Source organism: Pygocentrus nattereri, chromosome 4 (genome assembly GCF_015220715.1).
Source record: "Pygocentrus nattereri isolate fPygNat1 chromosome 4, fPygNat1.pri, whole genome shotgun sequence".
NCBI classification, from domain to species: domain Eukaryota; kingdom Metazoa; phylum Chordata; class Actinopteri; order Characiformes; family Serrasalmidae; genus Pygocentrus; species Pygocentrus nattereri.
In genome coordinates this window covers 34798959-34811458 of record NC_051214.1, presented here as the reverse complement: position 1 = coordinate 34811458, position 12500 = coordinate 34798959, and the positions used below count along the sequence as shown (strand labels likewise).

The window sequence follows — 12500 nt, the reverse complement described above, 5'->3', positions numbered from 1 at the left end:
GGTATCACATGAACATTGTAAACGTTTAGTCTCTAACCACCTCCACACAGCCTGTTTACTTGTATCTTCTCATAATTTTACGTTTATGATTTTTATTATTTAATTATAACATTTTATGATTTTTTTTTACTGCACAACTTCTGGGGCAGCACGGTGGTGTGGTGGGTAGCCGGCTGGGCAACCATGGTCCTCTCTGTGTGGAGTTTGCATGTTCTCCCCGTATCTGCGTGGGTTTCCTCCGGGTTCTCCGGTGTCCTCCCACAGTCCAAAGACATGCAGTCAGGCCGTTTGGACATGCTGAATTGTCCCTAGGTGTGAGTGTGCGAGTGAATGTAACAGAACAAGGAAATAAAAAGCCTGGAGATAAGATGGGGTGTGTGGAGTCAATACAACTTATAATAATGAAAATATAATATGGATCACCCTAGTAACAAGAGGGGTACTGCTCTAGTGACAGTTTCGAACCTCCTTCAAATGCATATGCATGAGAAAGATGAGTGCATTTAGGCAGAATGTGTCTGATTTGCACCCAAAAGGCTTGGACGCTCTAGATCAGTCACACATGAGCCTAAGACCACCATGCCCAAGGTCAAGAGTCAGCTAGAGGGGTAAAAAGCTCACCAGCATTGGGCTGTAGAGCAGTAGACCTGCCTTCTCTGGAGTGATGGAGCTCCATCCAGTACCTTTAGGATGAGTTAAAGTGGCGTTTGCTAATCAACAGAAGCTCGAAGTTCAGTAGTATATAGGTTATAAAAGGAAAGTACTATTTGTGTCTGCCTCCTTAGCTGCAACTCAAACTTCACTGTGCATTTTTTCTAGTCAAGTGCTTGTGAGTATTTTACCTGTGAGTCTGTGTCTGTACATAAATGTGTGTGTGTTTGTGTGCACTGAAGCCTGGACTCTCTGAGGCACCCTCGTGCTTACTCAGTTCACTGCATAGACTGCAAGAACAGCCTAATCTGTTGGCATGACAACTGGAGTGGAATATGTGCCTGGCCTAGAAAAAAATGCTGAAAAGAAAAAGAATGAATGAGCTTTGTGATGTTGTAGTAAGCAACATAGCTTCAAAACCTCCACACTACAATCAAATAATGCATGCAGTGTAAAAGCTCTTTATTCGCTTTTAATCCACAAATGTATGAGCTGGACTGTAATGAGCTGCACACTAGGTAGTCAAACCACAGCTGGATACACAACAGTGATTGCATACAGGTGGCAAGGTACATGAGAATAATTATTTGGCATAAAGAATAAAAGCACTACACACGGGAAAAAAATTACACTGTTCACTTTTGTTCATTTTTGACAGCTAATATTGCTTGGGTTACCTGTTTTAATTTCATACACTGATACAACTTTCTCAAGCCTTATATTTTAAAGCATATAAAATTAAGTCTTTGAATTTAAATAAACTAAATGATCTGTAGGCATCCTTATACATTTTGTCTGGTGAGAGTTTGTCTATCTCTTCGAGGGTTTCTGTGCACTGCAGTACCATTCACTTACATTGCATTAAGTTGCTGCTAGGTCAACATCACTGACCTTCAACATTTGAATAGACATCCTCTCCAACCCCAAAGCACAAACAGACAATAACATTTCCATTTTGAAAAATCTCCAGGGCCTTTGCAATAATCTCAGGGATTACACAATATTGAAATAAGAAATGGCCAGTATGACCGTTGGACATCTGCTAATGCCAGCAACAGTACTGCAGAGTTTATCAGTAGGATAAAGGTACAGAGGAACGGAACATAGCTAAACAAATGAATAGGCAATGAGATATAAGCATATATATCTCATTTTCATATATATATATATATATATATATATATATATATATATATATATATATATGTGTGTGTGTGTGTGTGTGTGTGTGTGTGTGTGTGTGTGTGTGTGTGTGTGTTCATCAGTTATCAAAGGCACAGTCTGGTTAAAATGCATTCAACCATTTCACATTAAATGTATCATTCCACTGAGCCCCAGTTAAAGTAACTAATAAAGTCAGTCAGACACTGCAGTTAGTATTGCATTTTTAAAGGATGTCATCTAAAAGACTTATTTCATTCACTACTGTAAGCAGTGAAATATTTGAGCTGCAGTTAATCTGGTACTTCCTGTCATAAAGTCTTTTAGGTGGAGTGATTTTTTGTTCAAACACTGAAAAAACACAGGGTTGCTTCGCCCTACGGTCTTACTCTGGCCTTGTTTTGTCAGAACACCTACAAGCATGAGAAACAGAGATGTGGGCTTATTCCCATTTGACTCACTTTTAACCGCGTCTTTGTGTAAAAGGAGACCAAACTGTTTTGTCTGGTCTGCCAGAAATACACCCAGAATAGCTGATGGCTCATCTTCTTCTGCAGAAATGCATGCATGCGCACACAGAAGATCACACATCAGAAAAGGTTACGTTCGGTCTCACTGCCTTTTGCTATCAGAGCCGACAGGATACACTGAGTGTTCTCCTGTGGCGTGGTTGCCATGGCGTCTTGCCCAATTGTATTATGGGATATTCGGGAGCGCCATGTCTCCATGGTATCCAGAATCCTTTCTGGAAGCACAAAGGCTTTTCTGTAGCATCCACTTCTACCTATATGGGATACATACACCCATCCATTACTACTCCAATCAAACCTCAATTTCCAGTGCTTGCTATTTTATATGCATGCAAGTCTCAAAGGATCACTCTCATTCATCATCTCTTTCAATCTTTTTCCTTTTGTCCCTTTCCCTTTCATTTGCATCTACATCTCTTCCACAGAGAAAAAAAAGTGTTTAAATTTACTTAATTTGAATGTGTATATAATTCCAACATTAATAACATATACTACTCTAACATATCTTAGTCTTTTAGTTTGCTTTTGGCAATAATTTTATCAATGTCATACATTTCACTCAATGCATTTTCTTTGTTATTCAGTGCACCTTCCTAATGCTCCACCTAATGCTTGTACTGAGTGGCAAATTGTGACTATTAGGCTATTAGCTACTTCAAGACATGAACATCAAAACTCCTCTATGAAAAAAAAGCTGTACAATAATGCTAATTCTGCTAGTGCTTCTATAGGATTCTAGAAATATGTTTCTGCTTAGCTAGCAGAAATTAATAATTATTTTTTTTGGCTGCATTGAATTAAGCAAAGACATTTGATGATTGATATTTCATTCTTTGACACTTGCAAATATGTGTTATAATTTTTAACAAATATTTAACTTTGTAGTAGGTTTACAATGACTGACATAAAGCTGCTGGCACTGTTTTCCACTTTCTTCCAACCACTGGAAATCAAAACACAATCAATGGCTGTATTTACATTGATACCACAGAGAAAAAAAACAGATTCTGCTGGAATTCAGCCCTTTGGGTTTTTTTAGATTAGTATATATTACCACATCATCATGAAGTCATTCTCTGAAAGCCTAGAAGGCCCTTGGGGTCACCCACCACTGGCGCTGCCCCATCCCCTTCTTCTTCTGACTTTGACCTTTCGCTCTCTGCCTCTCTCACGCATTCTGCCCACCCTCTCTCTGTTCTCACACTATTAACCTTATTATTGATCATACAGTATGCCAGTGTGTCTGTCTGTAGCCTCACTCTGATGCTGTGGTCTTTCTGTTCCATTGATCAGCATTATTGTTTCAATAGCACCAGCTCACTGCGCCCCAGAGCAATGGAAACAACCAGTAAATCCAACCACAAACCCCACAGCTGTGCCACAGTCAGCACATACTTGCCAGTTTCACTGTTAAAAACAACTATACAGTAAGTGTTGTTGTTTGCCTATAAAGAGAATTTGAGATCATGACTGAAAAAATATGTTTTTGACAAGAGCAATTCTACAAAAATCTAAATCCACAGCTGGCATATTTTCTTTATTCACGCATCATGCTTTTTGAGCCAGTACTGTTCCTAATCGCTTCTTCTTTAAAAAGTCTCTGTGTGGTTGGATTGGCTCTAAACTAAGAACACTATCTGAAATATCTCTCTGGATCCAAAATAAAATCCCAGCTCTCCTTTCTCTGGCCCTTATTCCTGCCTGAGAGGACATGGATTTAGAGCTGGTAATACAATCCTCACTCTGCAGGAACAACCACCAGCTCTACGTCCAAGTCAAACAGACACGCAACGATTATCTCCCAAACCAGAGAAAACACACAGTGGACCTGAATTAAACACATTCTGGAGGAACATGCGAACAACTGCGCCAAACTCAAAATCCAGTGGTCAGGCTTTTTTTTGTGTTTTTTTTTTTCTTCTCTGGCCCAGTAGGAAGGATTGAGCCATCACAGCAATAAAATCTGATTAGAACCAAAAATACAGCCTGGGTCTTTAAATCGGCTCTAATCGCGTGATTGGGAGAAAAAATGGATGGGTCCTGCCGAGAGACAAGAGATTAGTGGACAAGACGAAATCTGAAACGATGGATGAGTGGAGAAATGGAGAGATCATGTTGGCTATGAAAGTCAGGTTGGCTATGAACAAGACAGGATTTCAGAGAACACTAGTCCTGATTCCAGCTCCTCTGGGTTTCACAAACAAACTCCACTACAGTTTAACTAAGAATTGAGAGGAGCAGAATCTGATTAGAGTTCATTAAACTTTAAGTGACAGCAGTAAAATCTTAGCTCTTAAAGTCCTGCCACATATTCACTTCAAAGCAGTGGTAATGCTAATTTGTGATTGGTCCATTTCTATTGGTCCATTCTAAATGAATTCTCATTCAGCATATCCTGAATGAATTCTCATTCAGCATATCCTGAAGAACCTTTTTGAGAAATATCAATTAACCTTGAGTAGTTTGAGCATGATAGCCTACTTTTAGAAGTCTGTCTAAAATGACATGCACTGAAAATAGCTCATTTTAAAGATTTTTAAAGAAAAATATCAGAGTATCAGAGTATCAGAGTATCCGTATCAGTCAATACTAAAGGTTTCATTACTGGTTCAGGGTGTGTGATATAATAAAATATAGAACATCACGATACTTCAAGCACAGTATATATTTTTTCTGAGGTTTAATAAATTGGAACATATGAAAAAGGATCAGCAGTGTCACATTAACAAACTGCATCAAAAGTGATGTGTACAATGATTTTTATCCAGCATTTCACACATTGGACTGCACTAAATCCAATTAAACTGGCATGATGATACTCTCTTTGTAATGGAACTGTTGATCAGTGCTCTTTAAGTACTGACGATATCCACAATATACATAAAAATGATATTGTTACTTAAGTTATCACGATAACCATAAATATCGTCATATTGCCTAATATCGATATTGAAATGCGAGTGCTTTTTGACATGATACTAGTCATTTCTGATGTATGACATTTTCACCTGAGCACACAATGAAAATGAGACCACTTACATATAAAAAAAGCTCGTGCTCCAGAAAGCAAAGTGCTAATGCAGGCTCAGTCTCAGTCTACAGACCCAGACAATACTATAGCAATGAAATAGAAGGTGTGAGCAGCCTGCGGGAGAACTTTTAAAAGCATACAGCTTCTGCACAATTGCCCCCTACTGTAACAAAATTGCTGATGCAGCTTCATGAGGCCTCTGAGGAATCACCTTCACAAGCGGCGGAAGGCGAGAATAACAGAGCGAGACAAGAGAAGAACAAAAGAGCCACAGTCATATGCATCAATCGCGTTAAGAGCGTTAGCACTGCCGCTCTAGCCGCAGCCTGGCAAGCTCCAGCGGAAACCATAAATCAAGCATCCTCCAGCCTCCTCGTTTTCATAAAAGCCACTCAATTAGAATTCCACTCCACACCTCGGAGCAGCCACAGAGGACAGCCAGCAGCCAGGACTCAAACCTACCTGATCTTATACTCAGTGACCTGAGCACCAGCATCACAGTAGATTTGGGGGAAGTAGAAGCGGTGTGACTGCAGGTTAATATCCATCGCTTTAGGTCATAGCACAGAGGAACAGGTTGCTCTCTCCTCTTCCTCCTCCTCTTTGGCTATCTCGTTTACTTGTTCTCTTGCTCGGTGGGCTGTAGATTCCCCTACCCCCCTTCTCCCCTGTAGCTCTTAACAGTAATGGTTCACAAACTGGAAGAGCAGCAGAGGCATTTCAGCCATCTCATCCAGACCAGGAGTCGCAGAAAGGCCAGACTTCACCGTCCATCACAAGCAGAACATGCAGACAGCCACTCTGAGCCTCTGTCTGAGCCACAATCCTGGAAGAGATTCACTAAGCCAGAGGTTGAACGGGGAAAAATTAACATAAAATGAATTCTAAGATCTTAAGTTCTTAAGAAGAAAAAATGAAGAGTAATCTCATCCTCAATGAACAACACACTGGAGCAGCACATTAACGAGAGTAGTAAAGAGAGAGAGAGAGAGGGCGAGAGAGGTAGTTGAATGAAATGATGCTCGCTATGAGGCGTCACCCTCGTACTGCCTCCCTGCCTCTCTCTCGCTTCATCTAGTGGATTACCAGCTCCCTCCCCCAACCCTCTATCTCTCCATCCCTCCCACCCTCTATCCTCTCCTCCTCCCCTTCCAGCTGTGACATGAGAGATGGTCTGCCAGCCCCATAGGCCAAAAGCCCCCCTCCCCCCAACATTACTGCTGCTGGCTCCTCCCTCATTCTCCCCCTCTCTCTCCTTCCTCCCTCCCTCTTTCTCTCTATCTACTCTTCTTTACCTCTCTTTTTCTGATGCTCTCTCTCTCATTCACCTCTCTCTGTCTCCATCTATTCCTTCTTTCTCTTTACATTTTCCCCTCTCCTTGCCTTTTTGATGCTACTTCTCTTCTTTCTCTTTCTCACTCTCCAACTATTTGAATCCCTCTTTTCTTATCTTTCACACTATTTCTCTCTTCTTTTTCTCTTTCCCTTTCTCTCTCTCTCTCTCTCTCTCTCTCTCGCTCTCTCTCTCCTTCCACACTCTTTTGTTAACTTCATCTCTCTCTCTCTCTCTACTCTATGTCAAGAAGAATGGTTGTAATTGTAAATGAATGTGGAAACGTTCTTCCTGAGTCATGAACCAAAGTGGCTAGAGAAACTGTCCCTGCCCTGGAGCACCAGTCCTCAATCTGACCAACGTCACTGTCATGGTGATGTCCTACAGAAACATGCTCTAGACAGCCTGCTCACACTTGGTAGGTGGCATCATCCATTTTAACCCAGTTCCAGAAGAGCAGAATGTACAGACGCTGGGCTACTGTGCTAAAATATTTGATTTTTATTCATTTTACTGTATTTATAATCGTCTACAAATGAAAGCTGCATTTCTCTGCAATGCAAATTAGCCCTAATTTCTACATTTTATAAACCAACATCAGCAGATACAAACAAATATGGGATATATCAGATATAACAGACACAAAATTCCATTTTTTAATTTATTCATTTATTTGCTGTCCTCTGCTTGTGTTCAGCCTTGTATTCTTCTCCTCTGTGTTGCACTGGACTGTGCAATCCCATCACACTGTTTTATGTAACTCTACACAATCCTACCAGTTTCATTGAACTGTCAATTCTCCATTGTGCAATTACAAAAGTGTCCATATTTTTGAACTAATATACCAGAAAACCACAGTTTTCTGTCCATCATTGTCTGTACTTCCTGACACTGACTGAGCTTCCGAGCCTTACAGTGTGTTTTACAAACCCAGCACATTATATTCTATAACACTGCATTGCTGTACAGTGGCTAGTGTGTCAGCTTGTGTCCAACACATTAGCTGTGGTTCAGTCTTCCTCTTATAAGGTCTTGGCTGTTGCTAAAACCTATATTTAGTGGTAATCCAAGTGACAGAGGGTGATACAGCAACAGCTTGAAAAAGCAAGACTCATTTTGCTAAATGACTCATGCTCTCTCTGGCTGTTAAAAACACCCAGTACATCACTGTAAGCAAAGTACATACAAAGCACATTGCACAGAAATGAATGAATCTGTCAACAAGACACAATGGACTAGTACCAAAACTACATGGTCCTGCAGCCTATATGTAGTTAATGTATTGCAGTTTTATCTCAGGGGTCCTACATTACACACTGGAATGACATTAGATCCCAGGGAACAAAGGCAGGTATTCAGAGCTTCCAATCTATTCAATCACTCTTACATTATAACAATGAATTGGACAATGAAATAAATTTAGTAGTGCTGCTTATTTCTGGAAAAAGATTTAAACAAGAGGATGTGTGAACATATTCCAGCAAAGCTGTACTGCAGATTAGCTGAAAGCATAAGTTATGTGCCTTGTCAACATATCAGTTCCTGATTCAAGTTCTACAGCTGCTTAGAGTTGAATAATAAACATTTTCACATATCATGTTTCAGTTGTTTTATCAAAGTTATTTTTTATTTTTCACTGTTGATAGTTTTGCTGCAGCTGCATTGATAACCTGGGACAGAAAGGACAGAAAGGCGGATCAGCTATACTTTGGAATCAAGTGAATGTGATCAGTCAATATTTCTTTCATCTGGCATAATGATGCAAAATATGTGAGCCAAATTTCACTGCATGTACTGAAAGCAAACATCCTGGTGTTTTTTTCTAATATTTGACTCACACCAAGGCAATATCATTTGCAAAAATAACATTTCAGTGAAAGGGAAAAAATGCAGTAAATATCAAAAGCTAGCAGAACTAGCCAAGACAAGTAGCATGACACCAACAAAAACCTACCAAATTGTAAGTGGACTAACATGTGCACTGTAATTCTCTGGAACAATGCAGAGAAAGCATTAATCCAATGGAATTTTACCTGTGTAAGGCAGGCATTCCACGGCACACATAGGCACTGAATAAAAAAAAAAGCTGAGCTTATTCGAAATGTTCATATCATTTTAACTGGTGCAGCAGTAACCATTCAACATGGAAGAGAAAATTCAATAAATGAAGCCAATTTCAGCCTCAACTAAATTACTGGCAGGAAGTAAAAAGAGCTTTGCTCCTCTTGCTGAAATCTCTTGAGCTAATCTTTCTGTGCCTTGCACGAGTATGGACAGTGATTATAGCACTGCTTCAAATATCGTTGAAGAGTAAAAAGAGGAGCAGACTGCTGTGCCAGAAAGCTGAAAAGTTACTCTTTGTAGAAAAAGCCACCATCAGTGCTCAGTAGTAAGCTCTGAGTCAGATGCATAGCCATTTGCATGTGGCACTTTGTTATGCATTAAAATACTTTATGTTCCTGATAGAATTTTTCTTTACTGAAAATAATTCAAGTACATGAGATTGCAGTGTGCCTATTGACTGCTTAGGAGATTGTTGCCACAGCTGTTTAACCCCTTTAACTTTTTATCTGAAAATACAACTGAAAGTCTTTTAAGACTTTTAGGGTTTGGTCATTAAGCTGGTCCTACTTCATGTGAGTTCGCTGCCATGTCTTGCTTGCTAAACCAGTTTACACCATGTTTGGTGTCTTTGTCTTGGCAGTTAGCCCTGCTGAAAAAACAGCACAGGCTGGTCTTGTGCTGGTTTAGCTGTTCACCCAGCATGGTCACTGCTAACACTGCTAACAACCAATCAGAGCATGCTTTTATACAGAGCACAAATTGACTTCAGTTAAGTTAAGTCAATGTTTGCGCCCCCTTGGGCAAGCCAATGGTGACAGTGGCAAGAAAAAGTCCCTCAGAGCAAGAGGAAGAAATCTTAAACCCACCCTCAGTTAACTCCAATGAGTAGGTAGCCTATTTAAACTAGGCTAAAACAGATACCAAATGGATAACAATGACAATGTAACAAGAACAAAAACAAAACATTGAGAAAATCGAACACCTAAGAAGAGTGAGAATAAGCTGAGAATAAGCTGCACTTGTTTTATTGTACTGCACTGTGTATTGTAGTTTATTGTATTGTATCTTATTGTTATTGTATTGCATTGAATGGCACAGAGTTCTGCGTTCAACTCTGTTTCTTTTTCTCTCTGTGTCTGCAGTGACATTTTGTTTCTAGCAGTATCTGAGCCCAGGACTGTCTTTTCCTCTAAGCTATTGGTAACTAGCAAAGATACTTTCTCTAGATTGACAAAGCACTTCTTGTAAGTCGCTCTGGATAAGAGCGTCTGCTAAATGCTGTAAATGTAAATGTAAATGTAGTTGTGTGACCATAATGTGGAGCCATTTTGGCTTTAAAAGTTATTAAGTAAAACGATGACAAGTAAACTGCAAACACTGCCACAGAATTATGTCAACATTGAAGAGAAATGCACATATTTTCTAAATGACACTGCAGTTATGCTAACAAGTACGATGAGTGTATGGCTAGGCTCATGGTACATGCACTAACAATGTGATGAGACAGTCATCTGTTACTGAGGAATGTAAAAATGCTACACGATATGCATCACACTCTTACCACTTACTGTATATACTTACTCATGGCGCTGGGCAACAAAATTCAGTAGCACAATATTTTATATTTCAAGATATTAGACAATATTTAAGTTAGTATTAATAAAGTTAATTACCTGTTTTCTTCAATTTACTCTGTATTTAAAAAATTCACTATACAGAAACCAGATTTCCAGCATGAAAATGTACTGTTTATTTACTTCTGCTGTATCTTGAGCAAATGATATACATCACAGTTACTATCAGGGTTTGGATATTATGAGTACAGTGTATAAAATAGAATTAGAAAACTAAAAACAAACTGATTGGCAACAGGAACACCATAATTTCTTCATGGATATAATGCTCATATTTAAATTTACGCTACCACTCTAAATGCCCAGTACAGGATGACACAACATCTCTGTGGAGATATTAAAAAAGTGTCAAAATGCAACTAAGCCATTAACTTTCATGACATAATTGTTTTTTTTCCTGGCTCAGAGTGCTCACTGTTTTTCAGAGCTAACATCTGTGAAAAACATCAAACTCGGTTCAGTTTTCAAGTTCACACCACAGTTTGAGTTTTTTTTTTACGGTACCTGTTTTACTCGTTTCGGTTGGTTTCACACTGCAAGGCTAAAGTAGAGCAAATTACACATGTGGATTTGCAGTGATCAGTCAGACATTTTGCAGGGAGCCAAGCAACCTGATATTCTGAAATTTGTCACCATAAAAAATAAATCAGAAACTAAAGACGACGTCAACATCGTCAACATTTAGCACAATAATAACTTGCACCACTTAGTGCAATACCTGCTCTCACGTAAACACAACACATCTGTCTTATATGCTATGTTCATTTGCAAATAGATATACTTCTATTTCTACTCTGTCTGTTCTAATCTATCTATCTATCCATCCCTCCATCTATCGATATTTGCTTCTTTATGATGGTTTACCGATTTGAATGTAACTAGGTCGCTGATGTTTGGCCAAAAATATGTTCTGCGATCCATGTAACAAAATCAGCCATAATTTTGCTAAAGAGAAAACTGTTAAACTGGCAGAATATACAGACAGTACAGCACTGATGTGCTCTGAGAAAACCACGCTGGTGTTGAATTTGTTTGTTGCTGTAAAATGCTTTCCCACCAGCAGCAACCTGAAGCAGGCTTCCCTTAGAAGAGAACCAACACCACGAATCTATGCCAGATCTGAATATGGGTGGTGCGTTCATACAACAGACCAAACTAACGGAAAAGCATGTTAGGCACACATCAAGGTAGGTGTAAAAGCACCCTTAGATAAAAAATATTCAACTGACACTTAAATTCACATGGTGTCTTAACAAAAACTGTGGTAGTGCATTGTTTTTGTATCACAGTAAAAAGTGTTTTACTGGATTAGTGAGCGGCAGCTCCTCTCACTGGACACAAACCGAAGGAAGCTTCATTGTTTGAGAAAAGTCTAACCTCCCAGATGAAATTTTGACTGGTTCTGCTAATGAGTTTTTAAAAAAATCTTTGTATCTACAGGTCAGCACTCCATGGTCTCAGTATAATCCTGTAAAATAGCAAGCCAGTATTTTACACTGAAATATATACTGTAAACTTACAGCATTTTTACAGTGATATTTGCCATACAAGCCAGCCAGAGAAACAGACAGACAGACAGGTAGACAGACATATAGAGCTGCAAGAGTAGAGGCTGCTAAGGCAGAGGTACATGCAGCCCCTCCCCCACCACCATCCCCACTGCTCTCTCCAGCAGGTTCCTGCCTGGCTGCAGATTGCATCCTAATCCTTAAAGGAACACCTCCATTTAAGTGGAGCTCAGCCAAAAGTGCCTACAGTAACCACACAGCCATTAGGGGGACGCGGCCTTCTGCTGGACTCACTCAGACTCACGGGACGATGAACAGGACCACAGAGAGTGACGTTATGGGGGATAGAGATGGACAGATTGAAGGGAGAGAAATAAATTAAATAAGCATATGAATGAAGCAGAAGCAGACTGCAAACATAATTTAGTTATTCTGGAGGAGGGAGAGTGTGAAAAAGCGAATGACGCAGAGGGAAGAGAGAGGATAAAGTAGAGCAGGAAGACGGAAGAGTGTAGTGAAAACTGGCAGAGAATTAAAGGACGATGAAACAGCAAGAGAGATGTACGAGAGAGAGAGAGAGACAGATGT

General features: G+C 39.7%; 1 protein-coding gene across 2 annotated transcripts in view; it reads right to left on the bottom strand.

The window, feature by feature from the left end:
* evlb (Enah/Vasp-like b) overlaps positions 1-12500 on the bottom strand; it is a 59957-nt gene that overhangs the window by 32574 nt on the left and 14883 nt on the right. The window contains exon 1 of one of the 2 annotated variants that reach the window (XM_017683299.2): positions 5836-6399. The exons of the other annotated variant lie outside the window; for it this stretch is intronic. Within the exon in view, the coding sequence (XP_017538788.1) occupies positions 5836-5921 (86 nt within the window). The 5' untranslated portion in view covers positions 5922-6399. Of the gene's footprint in view, positions 1-5835; positions 6400-12500 lie in introns of those variants that run through there. 2 annotated transcript variants of the gene reach the window in all.